Source organism: Haemorhous mexicanus, chromosome 1, assembly GCF_027477595.1.
Source record: "Haemorhous mexicanus isolate bHaeMex1 chromosome 1, bHaeMex1.pri, whole genome shotgun sequence".
Taxonomy (NCBI): domain Eukaryota; kingdom Metazoa; phylum Chordata; class Aves; order Passeriformes; family Fringillidae; genus Haemorhous; species Haemorhous mexicanus.
Genome location: NC_082341.1, coordinates 42855595 through 42873807, shown reverse-complemented (window position 1 = coordinate 42873807; position 18213 = coordinate 42855595). Strand labels below are relative to the sequence as shown.

The window sequence follows — 18213 nt, the reverse complement described above, 5'->3', positions numbered from 1 at the left end:
CAGCTTGGCCCGAGGAGAATGACACAAGACACCCCTCTGAGGGTAGTTCCAGCAAAGAAAGGAAAACTCAGAGGCACGTCACACAAGAGGCAGCTGGGAAACCAGGCTCCACACCGCCATAAAAAGCTATGTAGGACCTCATTGACAACTTAATCACGGCCTTTATTTTAAATCTTATTGCAAGGAAGGCACTCCTGGCAGCCAAAACTCTTCTCAGCTATTGCCTTTATCCAGAGGGATCTGTCAGTTAGGGATCTGATGATGGTTTTCACAGCCCCTGTGCAGTGCTAGACAAACAGCATGCAGCTCATTCTAGGAAGTCACACCACTACACTGTTTCAGCAAACATGCTTGAATCCTGCTTGAGAAGTGCTAATCCCTTCTTGAATTGAGCAAACACCAATCAAAATAGATTTTTAGTTGACCGATTTCACCAAAAAGTCATTTTTAGATGGAGGGGATTAAAAGCTAAATACAGCAAGCAGATTGTTTAGACAAGCCACAGTCTGGAAATATTAAAAAAAAAAAAAAAGACTGTGAAATATAAAGAGGATTAAGAACTGGTTGCAAACAGGGCCAAAATTTTAAACAGGTTCTGAGCAAAAAGCTGTTTCACTTCTCTTCAACAGAGCCACACTGCACAGTAAATGCAGACACAATTATTAATGACACAAGCTGCTCAGCTATGCCTTCTGAAGGGTGTTTCCTTCCCCAAGAACAGCTCTCACACAGCTTTGCCATGGCAGCAGGAGGAAGTAAACAAGCCTTGAGTACAGCACCTTACACCCGTGCAGTCTCGCACCTTTCAGCTTTCTGCCACTTGCTTTGTTGCTCTCCCAACTAAAAATAAGAACTGTGAACAATCCTAGGCTGTGAAACATCCACACAGAGCTCTGCAGACAGCACTTGTTTGTGTGGATCCCATGTGCCTGTTCCTCAAATCACACACCACCAAGGAGTTCAGTGCACTAGAACAAGACCAAGATGCTGCTCAGAAAAGGTTTCTTATCCCAGTTCACCAGTCCATCGAGTCAGGTGTTTCAAAAGGCACTTAGAAGGACAAAAAGGACAAATACCAGCACCAGTTGTGCTGTGAGGCTGCTACACACAGAGAGGAACACAAAGAGCAATACACTTTCACAAGTCTAAAAACCCCATAGAATAGGTATTTTTCCCAAACAGCTTTCACCATAAACTCCACTCCAAACATAAAACATACTTTGATTTATTGATGGCTCTTTTCAGCTTCTTCTCCAGTTGTTTCATCCTTCCCATGGCAGCATTGTATTTGGCTGCAGTCTCCTTGTGAACTAGCTCACTTCTCGTTTTGGTCTGTTCTGCCTCCATGACCTTCAAGAGGGGGAAAAAAACAGGTTGAGCAGCAAGACACAGTGATCCACTTCTTATCATTTCAATTAACAGCAACTTCATAATCTCTCCTATCAGCTCATCTCAGGAAAGTGAGGGTATAGAAAAAATTACTTCCAGTGAACCTACTTAAAAGTCTTTCCCAAAAAGAGCAGCAGGTCTTCAAATACTGTGTAAATTATGACAAAGGTGTTACAGTTCTTCACACAATCTCTCTCACAGGAAGTTTAGAAGACCCTCAGCCTTTGGGAACATCCATTTTTTAACCCAGTTAGATATTCACAAGTGGAGCAACATTAGCAGAAGTCACCCAGTTACATTCAACAGCAATGTTTGTTTCCTCCTGCTCCTTTCCCGGGAACCTGACATTCCCAGCAGAGAGCCTGCTGGCTGCTCAGCTCCCAGCTGCAGCCCCATCACACTGGAAAGGGCTGGAAACCAACCACAGCAGAGGGAGGACTCAAACACAGTTTGGCCTGAACTAGAAAACTAGGTCCAAGATGGCTCTCCTCTTAAAAAACAGCTGACATGCCTGAAATCACAGTTTCAACACTGAAAATGCAAAGGTTCAAGCCCTGAGCTGACAGTCCCACTATGCAGACAAGGAGAGTTATGACCGGCCCCCTATCCTCATGTATCAAGACTTCTAGAACACAAGTCTGATAAGGAGCAGCTGAGGGGGCTGGGGGTGTTCAGCCTGGAGAAAAGGAGGCTCAGGGAGACCTTATTGCTCTCTACAACCCCCTGAAAGGAGGGTGTAGCCAGGTGGGAATCGGCCTCTTCCCCCCAGTAACAAGCTACAGGGAAGAGGAAAGGGCTTCAAGTTGCTCCAGGGGAGGTTGAGACTGGATGTTAGGAAATTTTTTTCACTGAAAGGGTTGTCACAAGCATTGGGAAAGTAAATGTCTCTCCATACCAGCTGCACTGCTGGTATCCCACAGCCACACTTTGCCAACAATTTTATCCAGGGTACTTTTATTGTTCAAATTTGAGATGTCAGAGGTGTACTGTAAGCAGTCTTTACTGCTTACAGTAAATATTGAAATAACATCTAAAACACAGAAAACATGTTTTATTTGGTGCACTAGCTATCAAGATCCAGACAGAGAGGTGACTGAGTTTTTTGAAGTCAGAAAAGTGGTGACACTTCTTTGTTGCTCTGTCAATGAGGGGAAAGCAGGTGGGTTTTTTTAAGCTTCCTGTTTTGCAGCTATGAAGGTATTCACACAAAAAATGGCAGCACTTGATTCTCTCCAGTACTGGATTTTGTAATGCCTCAGCTGTGATCCCAACTACTCCCCAACTTCACATAAATTTGCTCCGCCTGGCTCCTACCACCAGACTACATCTGAGCTCACATATGCAGAGAGAATATTCAAAATAGCTTGATTTTAAATAACCTCACCCACAAAGTTTTTTTAAAAGGTGTGCTAGTCCTCCCAACCCTCAGGTTGAACTGAATAAAGAAAAGAGATGGTCAGCTCTGACTCACTCGGATCACTGTTCCTCTCAGGAAAACTGACATACTGTCCTTTCTGATGCCTAAATGAAAGAGTGAAACTGCCAAAGTTATCAGCATTAACTTGGAGCTCTTGCTGCCACACTTTTTGCTCATCTGCACACACCACTCATTATTAAAGAAAGGAATTGCTGGAGAACTTTAAACTATGAGAAATAAAGGTTTTCAAAGGATCTTCTGATCAGATATAAAGTAATATACTCAACCCCAATACCCTTCAACTTTCTCATATATAAGGCATCCATTTTCAAAGAAAGGGAAAAAGAAAAAAAATCTATCAGGCTCATAACATTCTCTCCTGCATCCTGAAAAACTGCAGCCTCTTATCTCAAACAACTGTTTTAAAGTCAGTTGCTGCAACGACTTGCCTTAGTGAAACATGTCAGACAAGGCTGGTTTTAACGTGGAAGTCTCTTAAATCAAACTGCAGTCTCCAAAGACTGCACAGAAGGTGGTTCAGCTTCTTTCTAGTGTAGCAAGGAAACTGCAATTTAAAAATGCCGTAAGCTACAAAATAATGGAGCAACTGGAATTTGCCAATGCTCAGTTACATGTCAGTCCCTGACATCCATTCTTAGGGCGAAATTAGCATAAACTTTGATATCTGGGATAAATCACATTATAAGTATGACCAACACCAGGGTTGTAAAGCAGGTTAGGTGTCCAGTACTGTGCTGATTTTTCAAATGTCTCATTTCAAACATCACAGAAATGCTGAACCCTGCAGAACTGGGATTTAAGGATGACACATTGCAAACGCCTCAAAATATCTGACAAAACGTGGAATTTGCTACCAGCCATATATATCCACATTCATTACCTTGTCCAGAAGAAAGGGGAAAAAAGGCTATATACCTCATCCTTTTGAGGAATCAGTGATGTAAGAAAATCTCTCTTTTCCTCTACACCCTTGTTTTCCTGTGGGAATTCTGTTCTCTTGCTCACATTATCCACAAAAGTATGCAGAGACAGCCTGTTCCCTTTTCCTGGGACAGCAGCTCGAAGTGCATGCCTGAGGCTGAGGATATTACCTGGGGGATTGTAAGGTACCTCTGCAGAGATCCATCACCTGCCAAAATGCATTTAAGCACTTCATTCAAACAAGAAACAAGAGAGATCATCCACCCCTCCACAAAAGCCAAACAGCCTTTAAATGGGGAAGCTGTCATCAGCCCTGATGACAGAAACAAACTGCAAATGATGCTGCTACCTCTGCAGCTGGAAAGTTCAATGTAAGACCAGCTAGCCTAACTCCTCACCTCCTTAAGAAGGCTTAGAGAAAGACAGACAGGCTTGTGTAGGAAAGAAGTACTTTTTATTAGAGCTAATAATACATTTGGTGAAAAATCGCAGCGTCATATGGACTTGTAAACAAGCTCTTGGTCACAGTTTCCAAACAAGCTGGTTTGTCTAACCCAAGTGCATCTACCACCCACCTTGCCTTGTAGATGCTCCTAACCCATCACAGATGCAGCAGCATCACTTAGAAAAAGGCAGAAAAAGAAGTGAGGATGACATCTCTTCAGACAAAGGCTGCTCAAGACACATATCACCTCCTGACATTGTACCTGCCTTGAAGCTCACCCTTGGGGTCAGCAGGGGACATATTCTTGGACAAAAACACCAGGATGGATGAACTTCCAGGATACCCACACAACCACCAGACATTCCTGTAGCCCTTGCCTGTCCCTAACTACTGGATCACCTACCCCAGGCAGAACTCACTCTCCCAGGTAGCACAGGCTATAAGATACAAGTAATGGGAAACAAAGCAGGCAAAAACCCCCAACACAGGGATTGATCAATTCCTCTTCTCTCCTTCCCTACTCTCTATTTTCTACCCAGCTGTCTGGAAAAGGAAGGTCAGTGTAGAGTATATATTTACCATCAATAAGTCTGTACAAGTAGCTTTGCTCCACCCAAAATGTTTCCATAATCAAAAGTAAAAATGGACTCCAGGCAAAATTTCAGTAATAATAACAGATGCAAAAGAACAATTTTATCAGTGGAGCTGAGCAAAGCTGACCATCTAAGCCAAAGAATTACTCTGAAGGACCGCTTCTTTCACAAGACAATAAATTGATTCTTCTAGGGGAAGAATTAAAAAATAAGAGAGGAAAGAGACAATACAGTATTAGTAAACCAGGAGGAGAGAATCAACAATATGAGGGACCACAAAAAAATCACTGCATTTCCAGGATAAAGTGACAGAGATCAGGACAAGGAAAGATGTGGCTTGTTGTTTCTTTCACAGACTTCTCCCCTTTTTTCCTCTAAGTTTTTCTAGCTGCAGGAAGTATCTCTCCTCTCTACATCACGAAAGCACCCACACATTTTACACTGACAGATGGTACTTCACTGTGTAATATCAAAGGGAGCTTCACAAGCCAAATTAATCCAAGAGGGAGCATACCTCCTCCCTCTTTACTCTCCCCTCATCCTCTCCTTTTTAAAATGTCTCATGATCAAGAGCCAAAACATTTCTTCTCCCTGCCAGAATTTATGAACTCAACATATCTCAGGAAAGACTGTAAAAGCAGAGCCTTTTCAAAACTGCAGATTGCATCAGCAATTAGAAATTAGCAATTTCTCTTGAAATTCATGAAGCATCTTCCTTTCTGTTCCAGCTTGTGTCAAACTAGATGTAACACATCTGTCAATACTTTCCTTTTGTACATCTTTATGAATTATTTTCAATAGGAGCATAAATGTGAAGATCTTTTTCCTCCATCCCTCCAAAATTCAATATCCTTTGGTCCTGTCATAGGACTGTCTTTCACAGACCTGCTCTCTGCACCCCAAACTGCAGCATTACAATTCAAGGTACAAACAGGCTGGTATCCACTAGCAAAAACATCATCTCCAAATTTTAAAGAGACACTGCAGTTACCAAAGTCCTGGTAAGCCAATGGCTAAGATTGAACAGTACTCTTCCTCCCCAGGCAGCTTAAGAGCTCATCAAGCCTGTCTACATTTCCAATATAATCAACAGAGAATTTATCTTTCAATGAATTTGCCCCTCTGGCCACATGAATTGCTCTCCAGACACCACTACTGATCAGATTGCCTTTCATCGTAATGGAAATCTGGCAAGTGATACACAGTCAGGTTCTAGACATGACACCATGAGCTAAATTCCAATCTAAGTGTCATGACACTTCCCAGATCTCTGGAAAAATGGATATTTAGGAAAAAAAACACAGGACTTTACCCCACACAACCCCATACACATCAAGTTAAGAGCAGAAGTGGGCAAAGCAGCTGCCTGACTTGCAGGATTGCACCACAGTCCAGTGCTTCTCTGTTGTGAACACTTAGCTCAAGCACAGACATTTGCAGGGATTAGCTGCATCTTCACAGGCAGGTAGGCAGGAATCCAGCTCCTATTTATGCTCCCAGCCTCCTTTGGAAACATAGCTCAAACTGCGAGGTGCAAAGAAATTTCTGAGTGATAGCCTATACCCCGTGTACACGTTCATGCTGGTTCTGCCTGCTCCATGAATAGAAAGATTTTCCACACATTATGCTCCCAGCTCACCCAGAAAAAACAAAATTTCAGTAACGGTCCCATTTTGCATCAGTTGAATTGTATTATTATCTAGATCAGTGGCTACAGAAGTCTTGTTTGCAGAAGCCCAATAGCTCGTCACATTAAAAATAGTGTTAATAGCTTTTCAGACTATCAAGACATCAAAAAGCAATTACAATATGCAGCCCTTATCTCTATTTCCTCCCAGTGAGGGCCTGGAAACAGCATTTCCTGTTTGGTACCCTGGAACCCAAGTCTTTGTCTATATCCTTCAGGTCAAGTGCAAAAGTTGACCTGGCAGCATTTCCACACATAGCTGTGTAAAAACTCAGTTTCTCGTTTGCTCTGTCACCCACTCTTTTTCTTTATGCTTTCTGTCTACAGTGTTTGTCAGCTACCAAGCTGCTACAGGGCTCAGGTTTGGTTCCAAGTTTCAGATTCATTCAGTAAAGCCTGCTCCCTCTGCCTAAGAACAGCAAATAAAAACACCTGACTCCGGCCTGACATTTCTATCAGAAGAGAAACAAATGAATCAGTAGCCCACTTCTAACATGTAGCTCAGAGGTGCTTTTCTGCACTTGCATCCTTGCTGTAAAAGGCCTGGAGCAAGATTATTCTCTGCCCACTACAACTGTCACCTAAAAATGCATGCAAAGAAAGCTAGAAAATCCAAATAACCAGAGTGCAAAAGCTTTCTCCAAGAGCAAGTTTATATGTGCCAGTAGAAGATGTCTATTTCTTAACCCTCAGCCTTCACCCACAGAAACAGTTTTTTCCAGTAGTGATTTCTAATGTGATTCATAGTTAATGATCTGAGTTGTCAGCAACACTGTGGCAGTCAAGGAGAACTTTTGTTCTAAAAGATCTCATTCTCTAACCTCTTTTCATCCATAGCTTGGTAGGCAATGCCAATGCTTCCTCCTCCCTGAGATCCCAGTCATTCTGTTTGCCTTACTGAACACTGAGCACTTCATTAATTCCATGCACTGAAGCCAAGTAAAGCTTTCACCCCACTCTTAGAGAAGACACAAAATTCAGTCAAGCACTCCAAACAAACTAATGCTGGGTGTGCTCAGTCAGGACTTGCAAGAACATTTTCACCCTTCTTGGCTCTGGCCTTAGCCTTAAGACCTCCAACACAGCCAATGAAAATCACAAGACAAACTTCCATGGAACTCTCCCAAAACCTGCTGCACCATGGAAAGGGGCAGATGGGCACTTTATGGGAACTGAGTTTGCCCAGACTATTTTAAGCACTGGGAATTGTTGGACAACAAGTTTTCCATTCATGGAGCCCTCAGCTGCTCTATACAGTTCACTCAGTGCCCAGGAGATTTTACAGCTGCAGTGAGTACACCTAAGCAGCCCATTTAGTGCTCAGCTGTAACAAATCAGAGACATTATGGCTTGAACCACCCCCCCAACAAGCAGCTGTCCTGCAATCACTGACAGCAGCTATCAACACCACCAGCACAACTCCACCAAACACTGCTAGCAGCCAGCTGCTGCTCTGAATCACCGGGTTTGGTCATCTCAGGTGCACACCTCTCACAGACTGTCAGGGAACGATCAAGGGTTGTAGAAGGACACGAGGATGCCTTGGAAATTGCCAAGGAAAAGAAGAACTCCTTTGTACTCTCAAGTTGCCATTGTTTCTTTCATCACCCACCCCAACACATGTTTTTGTTCTCCCAGCTAGAGAGAGGTAGGTGGCAGATGTGACTGCTGTCACTGTCCACCAAAACTCAGCAGTTTAGCAGTCAGGAGCTCTAAGCAACTCCTTAAACACTTCTGGTTTTCTCATCTATCAGTTCTGAGAATCCAAAATTACCTATTTCTGGACTTTGTTCATATGGAGCAGGGTTTACAGCCAGGAAAAATGACAGCTGGCACACACACACTGCAAAGGTGGGGCTGCCCTCGTAAACACAGAGGTCACCACACCTCCAAATACCAAATTATAACAGGGACAATAACACAAACAGTACCCTGGAGTTCATTTTCTCATTAATATATACCAGGTTTTCTATCTCTCCCCCTACACACAGCAAACATCCTTTCTCTTCCCTGTTTCTTCATCAGGCAGCTGGATTCTAAAATTCACTCTGAAATAGAGCCTTTCTTTCAACTGAGAAGCTTCTGCAACAGAGCAACTGTTGCACTGAGGACTGCAAGACAATATGAGCATTGTATGGCATGATAGCATGTTTGGAATAGCAAGTTCAGCTTCACTGGCATATTAAGTATATGCAGAACAAAGGTTTGTAACTTGGATTTTTGAGTCTTTTATGTTAAAAAAAAAAAAAGGCAGAAAGGTTTATTTTAACAGAGAGAAGACAAATGACAGGAAAATTCTTCCTGACATCTGCTAGAAAGAATACTGTCTTTCTTTATTAGTGCATCTCTTCTGAAGGTTTAAGAAGACTTTACAAAGGAGGTAGGACCTTGTCTAAATTCCAAGGTTAATTCAGGATAAAGCAGCACACAAGCTTAAAATGCAACACACGATTTTGAGTAATTCCACATTCAAACACACATTTCTGAAGCAAAGTGACTTGTTCAATGTAATCCATACAAAGAACAGGTTATACTAAAACTGGAACATGTCCCTGTTTTGCCAGGGTAAACACTCCTATAACACACACATTCAGGAATAGGCATCCATCCCCATGCAATTATTCTGGCACAACTCCAAATGCAGACATGCCTTAAGACATTGTTTACCCCTGTAAAATAGATTGTAATAGGTTTTTCTTTAATTTTCTGTAGAGAGCTACTCCACTACTCTAGCACCACCAGACAGAGAACTAGAGTTGTCCCAGAAGCAGCCAAGGCCCAGACCACTCAGGCTCAGGCTTCACCATTTCCATAGCTTCATTTCCTACACGTCATGTATCTGGACCAAAAGGAAAATCTGGTCTTTCAGAAACTGGGCCTCATACACCACAGGGGAACACAAAGTATGGAGAAGGCAGGTGCTGGGGCAAGTTGGGGTTACCCTCTGAGTAGCGTGGTTGAGCATCTCTTGCCAGGCAGAGTCAAACTGGCGCTTGTCATCCTCCAGCAGCCTCTGCTCAGCAAGGGAGATGGTCTCTTTGGCAGCACGCAGCACTTCCGTGGCCCTCTGGAAGTCCTGAGTCGCCCTCTGAGCCTCCAGCTGCGCCTAAAGGGAAAAAAAAAAGGCTGGGATTAGAGACAAAGGAACCCTCACAGTCACATTTAGAAGATCTATGACACAAATCCCAAGATTTTTACGGAGAGCCACACCGGTGTCACTATTTCCCAAACTTTTGCTTGAAATGACAAATTTTTCACTGCAGTAAGTCCTGCCAAAGCAGCAGTTCCCACCCAAAGAGATCATTTGCCAAGAAATTTAATTTGGAGCTGATGGCCTACAAATAAGCACCTGGCTGAGAGATAATACCAAATGATGCAGGTTTAATCACTGATGAACAAACCAAAAGAAAGTGAAATAGCAAACTAGTGGCATGTCAAGAAAACACTGAGAATGGCACTCCCTGATTTTAGTCAGGGTGAATTTTTATCTGATGCACCATTAATCATGCTGAAGAAATATTTTGGAATTATTAGCCTGCTATAAAGAATAAACAAGTTCTCTGAGATGGTGATTGCTTAATTCTTCGGGTGTTTTTTTACTTTGCTATTGCTGGTACACAACTGGTACAGTAAGTCCCCAGCACACAGACAAAAAAATAACCAAGGGAAATTTTTTAAAAAATCTTCATCTGATTTTTCTACATTATATATTTCACAGATTTTTATTTAAAGGAATATTTTTTGAGCTGTTTTGCTCAGAAATACAACCCTTCCAATGTAAGCTTCACATACAATTAACTGAACATCCAGCACTGTGAAGACAATTTTCATTTACACTTCAATGGTTTTTCAAAAATAAACTGGAATTACCCAGTCCATACCCATGAAAAATGTCTTTGACCAGACATGACTGACAGAACAAAATAATGAATAAAACTTCACATATCACAATATACACAGATGGAGTCTGACAATCAAACACGAGGAAGGACTCTGACATACAGATTACTACAGTGAGGAAGATAAAAGTATTATGAATAAAGGAAGATGTTTTAGCATGAATAAATGGCCGTCGTTTGGGATGTGGCTAAAAATACCTGATATAAAAGTGGAACAACAGGGCATTCTTCAGCAAACAGCTGGCTACACCCCCTCAACAGCAGTGGCAAACACCTCCACACCTGAGACACTTCAGTTATTTGTAAAGGTAATGGAAAAAACCCTCCTTCCCTGCCCCATGGCAGGGAAGATGGACTCCTAATTTAAACACAAGTCTCAAAAGGAAATGAAATGCACTAAGTTTCCCTCTCCATGCCCTGAAATAGCAGCAAGCTCTTCTTAGTTCCTTTCCTCTCTCACATGGAGGTACTTCACCCCAAGGTAACCATGCAAAAATAGGAATTATGTGTCAGAGGTCCTTCACTTACTAGCTGGAGAGGGAAATCAAAATCATCACAATCAGAGCAGTAATTTCCTTCCAACCAAAGTCCCTGATGCATTTCCTTCTGAAGTGGCTGGTGACGTTTCCCACAGAGAAGTTCATCTAACCATGCCCTTTGTTGTTTTCAGGCAGTTTACACCATATCACCCTGCCTACAGCCTTTGTGAAGAGGCAGGGCACTAAATTGTTAATTTCCATGCAGAACTGCACATTCCAAGGCAGCATAGATCCTTCGGGCCAAGGTTAGTGCATGCACAGCATCCTGGTACAAGTTCAATGCCAAAATGATCTCTTCTCCTCTCTGAAAAAAACCTTCACATGTTACATCTCCTCATCACCACAGTCTCCAGCTGTCTGCTTCGACTATATTAATGCATTTTATAAATTCAGAATAAGCCCGACTATAGAATATTTTTATTTAGCCACTAACTAACATAAACCATGATACCCAGCAAGCACAAAAATTAACCAATACAAAAAAGCCATCTGAGGATCTTTAAACGAGGCTCAACCTGGGCTTCCAACAAAGAATACAGCAAAAAGTCTGAATACAGCAAAAAGACTGAATCTAGTCCCCAAAATAGCTACCAAATTTTCTAAAAACCCACAACTTTTTTTTTTTTTCCATTCAGTAAGTTTGACCTATGCTAGTAAAGGAATCAAATACAAATAAAGGCCAAAAGTTTCCCATAAAAGTAGTTTGAGATAGGATTTTAAGACAGGAAATAAAATGCAAGACTCCAGTAAGAGCCTGCACCAAGTAGTGCAGAACAATGCTGAGGATGCCTGGAGGAGGAGCAAGACCAATTTTCACAGAAGACTTTATGAGAGGGAGCCAGGTCCCAGCAGCTTCCAGCAGCAAGTGTTTGAAGGAAGCTTCAGCTCCTTGGCTGCCCTGCTGCATGAGCAGGCCTGCCCATGTGAGAAATGAGTTACAAACACACAAATCCAGACTGGAGACCATTCCTAGCACAGCCAGAACCTCCTCAGCAAGCAACTGCTTTCGAAACTCAGTGCAGCCAGATCCCAGGGGCAATGCAAGCACAGAAGTACAGTTTTCTCACTGTAATGCATCAGCACTTGAAAGTTTCTGTTGGCACACACACCTGGGTCAGGGAGCAAGACATCTGAGCCAGCAAAAAGCCTGCAGAGCATTAGGAGCCGAGATACTTAATCCCCATAGAAAACAACACTTATTGGTAGCTTGCAGTACCAGTAGCCCTTCTGATGAAGGCCCTAATGGCCAATTGGCTCTTAAAAAGGAAAATTGTCTTTATGATAAAAAAAACAGAAGCCAAATTTACAATTTAGTTAGATTTCTGCTTGTACCTCGACCTGTAGGACAGTGACAGCTGGAGCTGTTAACAGGCAGGCCCACAACTCTAGGTCCATAATCCATTCAGGTTCGTGCCCTCTAACTGTGTGGGAAAATGGAAAACTGAAACAAAATCTTACCTAAACACTCCCTCCCAGCTGCATTTATTGAATTCTGTTCTGCAGTGGCAATTTGGAAACACTGTTTTGTTTCTGAGCAACATAGTTAGTCCAAATAGCAATTTAGCTCCAACAATTATCTGAAGTCAGTCTACAGTCTTTAATTTAAGCAGCTTATTGAAAGTCTGAGAAAGAAAAAACCGAATGCTAGGGTAAAGAACAATACATTTGTCATTAGGAAAACATCAACAGGTTTGTGGCTTTGCCAATGTGAAGAAGAATACTGAAACACTTTCTTTTGTGTTCTAATACAGTTACTCAATAATTAGCCCTCATTTAAAACTGCCTCCAGCACGTACAAGTTGTTCTGCATCATCACCAACAGGCTGCTCTCAGCCCTAAGCCCTCAGGTCACTCCATTTGATGGAAAAGAGAGTAGCCATGTTCTTCATGTGCTTTTAAAACCACAGAGAAACCAGCAGGAGCTTGCCTCTCCATCCAGCCTCCTTATATTGCACATAAACTTCACCACTTTAGACAGTGGCTGTTTCTCTCAAAACTAAAATCCAAAATTCAAATGAATGGCTGAAAACTAGGTTGTTTTTCATCACAAACTCGTGTTTGAGTTGAGAGAGGCTTAGCCTTAGGGTAGAATGAGAGAAAATGTACTAGAGATGAGGACAAAAATTGCTGAGGGAGGTTGGAGGCAAGCAGGATGTCAACTTTCTGCCTGTCATCCATATTGCTGCTACTTGATGGAGTCTACCCAAGACAGAAGTGAGGATTTCTTTCATTATAGTCAGAAGAGCCAGTCCAGAGAAGCCTCTTTTTGAAAATGAGCAAGTCCTGACACCTTGGGAACTGGGGCACCTGTGCTCCAGCTCCCACTGCCAGGGTGACAGTGCTCATTGTGAGCACTGATCATGAACCCTCATGTGGTTCATGATCAGTGCTTTCTGCCAGGAAACTCAATTGAATGCCTTCACCACTGCAGATCCTTCCTGCATCAGGGTAAAATATAAAATGGGAGTCCTAAAGAAACACAATTAGGCAGCCACAGAGAATGAAGCTGAGGAGAATCCCACTGTCAGCACATCTGTCACACGCTGTCTACCCAGAGCATCAACTCTTCCTGCCATTCTGTTCGCCCCTCCTCTGCAACTCAGTCTTCTACAAGCAACCAGCTACAAACACACCTCCCATAACAGTAAATCCCTTCCCTACAACCAGCAGCACACGCAGAAGTCCTGCTCTGCCCACTCAGCCCCCTCCTCATGGCCAAGAGCTCTCTTTACACCACTCTCCACCCTCTGCACATGTGACCTCCTCTCACCAACTCATCCACCTCCCTGATCTCCCTGGCTCTGACAAGCACAGCCCTGAACTTCCCAGGCAGCTCCCAAAGACTCAGAAGTGACATGCAGTAGCAGCACTCACAGAAGTAAATTGTGCACTGTGGTATAAAATGTGTCAGCTTAGAAAATAAATTATGTAAAATTAAAGGGGTACTGGCAGGATTCATAACTGAAAGCTATTAATATATTGCTGAAAGATGCTCAGTCCCTTTTGGGATGACAAATCCCTTTTGGGAGATAAAAGCTGCACCCCCATGGGCAGTCCCCTGCTTTGCCTACACAGGGCCTTGCACAGAAGGGAACCAAGCACAACAGACAGATTATGTTGTCAGCTAGAAATTAAAAAAGCACTAGGCCATGGCAAGCTAACAGAAAACAAAATCAGGCACTTTATAAATGCAGTCCTCCTGGAACTGCCAACACCATACTGACATCTGCTTGTCCACTGTCAGAGCAGAAAACTGTGCACTCTTTAATTACGAAATACAATTTTCTGATTAGTCTACATTAGCTTCTATTGACCCAAACCCTCTTTGTAGTCAAGATCTTGCCCAGTTGCTAATAGAGGATTTTCCCCACCTTCCCATATATATTTTGAACCTACAACATATCTCATCTCGTATTTCTTCTCATCTCTGATTTTTGTTTTTGTTTCTGCACAGTATCACTGACACTGAAACATAGTACAACACAGCTATAGCATTCCTCTGAGGTTAGCCAACATCTAATGTACCCTGGTAGGCACTGCTCAGCCTCTGACACGTGAACACACCTGCACACAGCTCACAGCCTAACCAGGCTTCCCCAAATAGATGCAGAGGGCACGTTTTGTGGAGACAAGCCTATGCAGAGCTTCTCCCTTTGGCCAGCCTCACCAGAGGACCAGACCTCAAGTATTGATATAAAATAAAGACATGGCAACACAACTAGAAATTTTCCCATTAGAAACATCAGTCAGCAAAGATCAGATGTTTTCAAAATTGACTTCTCATTTATCCAAGTGAATCTATCCCATCCTGCACTGCCAAGGCCTTGACATCCACTTTATTTCAGCATCTCTGAGTTATTGCCAATGAAAGACATGAAAAACTTCTGTTTATGAAATCACCATAAGCTGGAACGTGAAGGGAACACACAGCTGCTGGTCAGAACAAGGCATCAGCACTCCACATGCTGGCCCAAGGCCTTTGCTCTAGTAAGCACTTGTTTGTTACTGTGAAACCAATGCTTCTCCCACCCCTAAATCTTTAAAACAATAGTTTAATTGCCACCAGCAAACATGTACTTGCTTACTAGCAAATAGATAATGATTAACTGTGTTCCAGTCCCACTCTTCAGAAGGAATCAAATTTCAGATGTTTTCATTCTGGCCTCCTTTCCTTCTTGTATCAACATCCCACGTTAATTTGCTGTGCAAAGTACAACAGGGAACATGTTTTGAAACAGGAACTTTACTCCATCAATCGCCCACCAGAGCTGCTGCAGCACTGCCTATCTTCAGGGATCCCTCAGGGTGCAGGGACTGCACCAAGGCACTCTACACCAGCTTCTGGCAGGAATGGGGACAGCAGGATCACCACTCATTGACCACAGCATCCCCATCTCAGCCAGCCCTGCAGCAGATTCAGCGATTCAGAAGCCCCGGAGGTGAAAGCAGCTGAGTGCTCTCTGCTCCGCTCACAGTAACCAGCCACTGAGTGCTGCTATTTCAGCTTCAGTTTTCCTCAACATGTTTTAATCCAGCTGGCAGGAAGGAACAAGAGCAGCAGCCCAGATGTCAGCACAAGGGCTAATCATGCTCAATATCCAAACAAATAACAACAACCTTGGCACTGGCACAGCTCCCCCCACAGCAAATCTGCAAATGACACTAAGTCAGAGGAGGTGGCTGAAAAGGCAGAGCTTCAGCCTAGATGGACCTTGGGACACCTGACTGGGCCAAGAGACTCTTTATAAGGAGACCTGTGGAGTCCTGCACTTGGGGTGGAACAATCCCACAGTCAGCCCTGTCAGAAGGACCTGCACATTACAACAGGTGTCAGGCTGAGAAAGCTGAGAAGGTGCAATCTCTCTGGGAGTAATGCAAACCATGTCCCAGGCTAAACGAAGAGGGCATGGCTACCAATCCTGCAGACAGCTTACACAGAGAGGTTTCAAATCCCCATATCTGACAGTCTTCAAGACATGGCAAAGCCATGGCTGATGCAATCCAGCAATGTGACAGGTCTGCTTTGAGCAGAAAGTTGGGATCTGATGACCTCCAAAGGTCCTGTACAACCAGTATTTCAATCAAATACCGTAATATTTTTCCTAGTTTCTCAAAATCTGAAGAACATTTCTGCAAAAATGTTGCAGTGGTGCTGAATGTTCTCTTAGATACTCAGATGCATTTATTTTCCTGAATAAACAGACCAGTGGTGCAACTGGGGGGGGGAGGGGGGTATAAGGGTTCTGTTTGCTTTTTTTAAGGACCATGACCTTTCTTTCCCCTTTCCCAACAGCCTAAAAACTCTGATCCAAACCAGAACTGAAAAGTAGTAAAAACAGTCCAGAAACCCCTTCTAGCTATACTTTTCTAAAGAACTTCTAAAATCCAAGGCCATAGGAGTGATCTCATTTTGACACATCTATGAGGCCGGAGCTATATAATCTATGATGACTGTTTACATCAAAAAATACAGTCTCTCAAGAGTCTGGAACGCTCTTCAGTTCTTTATGCAGTTTATTATAAAGCTATATAATTGAGCATGAGTTAGAATTTGTTTTTTCAAAAGCAGATTGAAAGATTTTTAACTGGATGGAGAAGGCAGAGGGGAGGAAAAGGTGAAAACAAGCCTTGCTAGAGTTTTGTGAAGCACAAACAATTTCCTCCCTACTGCGTAACTACTGAAATGCCTATGAAACACTAAAACCATGTGAAGCTTAGTCTCTGCTTCTGATTAGGTGTTTTATTCTTGTGCGGGGCTTTTTGGTCCTCCACATGTATCCACCCCTTCTCTTCTAACAGCCAAATTGTTGCAGAACTGACCTGACTCCTGGTTGTGTGTTACATTCCTATGTAGTCTATAAAAAGGCTCAGGAAATAAGAGCAGACCTACAAAGCATGCTTCCAGAGACATCTAGCTCTGTGCTAAAGTTAGGTGGTATGTGTAACTCCTTTAAGACAGGATCACGAGTGTGTTCGAAGACCCAGAAGGTTCAGGGCACAACCAAGAGCTCATTCATTAGCTGCTCCCTTCACCACCCTGCTGACAGCTGGACTCCTCAAGGCAGGATCCCACCTCCCTTCTTTGGGAGCTGAGTAAGGAAATGAGAAAGAAAATAACTGAACACACAGTTCCCTTAAACACTGTTAAGGCCAGTGCTGGACTGGTCTGAACAATCAGCTGCCAGCCCTTCTCTGTTCTCTGGCAGCTCCCATCTAGGTTGTAACCAGGATCTTGTGAAACGAGGGCAAGGACATCCCCTCTGAGCTGATCTCTGCCACTGTGCAGTCAGTCATCTGAAACCTGCTGGTCTCCTTGCTGGTTTTCATTGTAGCTCCTTGCCTTACAGGAACAGGGAGGTGATGCTCACTTGCGTACAGAGATTGCATGGCAGACACTACCCCAAGCCTTCTGCCCCTCCTTTGTTTTTCATGTGGTTGTTGAGAGATGCTGGTGTGCTTGGAGTTACTCACACTAATTAACAAATCTGTGGCACCAGTGCATGACAAATGGTTCAGTCTAATACCATCCAGGCACAGCCTTATTGGGCATTCACTGCCATCTGCTTGTTAGTTGTGCAATTGTTTATGGCCAAAATTATTAAGCTGTTGCTTTTTGGAAGAAGGGACGATAGAGTATGTCCAGGTTTTAATCTCAAAGGTAAAAGATCTTATTAAGAGAGAAAAACACTGAGGTAATCCTCTCTGCTCTATGCACCTGCATTCTGAGAGCTCACTGAGGCAGTGAGTCAGCGAGTCTAGGGCTTACAGCTGGTTTCCAGGTTTACAGAGGCTCTACATGCTCATCTGCACCTGGCAGCAGCCTGCTTTGCTGGAATTAAATATAGAAGCAAGGAACAACTCCCATGAATACACCCTGGAAGAGGGACACCGCCTGCGTTAGTGGCTTTTTCTAATTATCCAAGATAATCAACATTCAGCACACACAGATGTGACAGGTATGTTCAGGAGAAACACTGGATCCTTGTCTCATGTAATCACCCCCAAAACAGCAAATGTTTTTAAGTAGAAGTTTCCAGAGTCCTGGCAAGGGATTGGCAGCCTGGTTCTGAAAGCACATCTTGTGCATTCATACTGGCATAAGCACAGACAAGGCATGTGGGTAGGAGTTTCACCTGGCTGATGGGCTGTTCTGGAGATGTTCTCCCAGTTCCCAGAAAGCCCCACACCCACCAGCCTGTCCTCAATACCAGGAATACACTCTGGAAGAAAGTTCTAGGCTGACCTTGTCTGCCTTTGCACGCTCACAGACACTTTTTAGACAGTCATCCTCCTAGGGGACAT

General features: G+C 43.3%; 1 protein-coding gene across 1 annotated transcript in view; it reads right to left on the bottom strand.

The window, feature by feature from the left end:
- SH3BP5 (SH3 domain binding protein 5) overlaps positions 1-18213 on the bottom strand; it is a 51580-nt gene that overhangs the window by 10440 nt on the left and 22927 nt on the right. The window contains exons 4-5 of the mRNA XM_059847409.1: positions 9415-9579; positions 1220-1350 (exon numbers count right to left, since the gene is read on the bottom strand). Of these exons, the coding sequence (XP_059703392.1) occupies positions 1220-1350; positions 9415-9579 (296 nt within the window). The remainder of the gene's footprint in view (positions 1-1219; positions 1351-9414; positions 9580-18213) is intronic.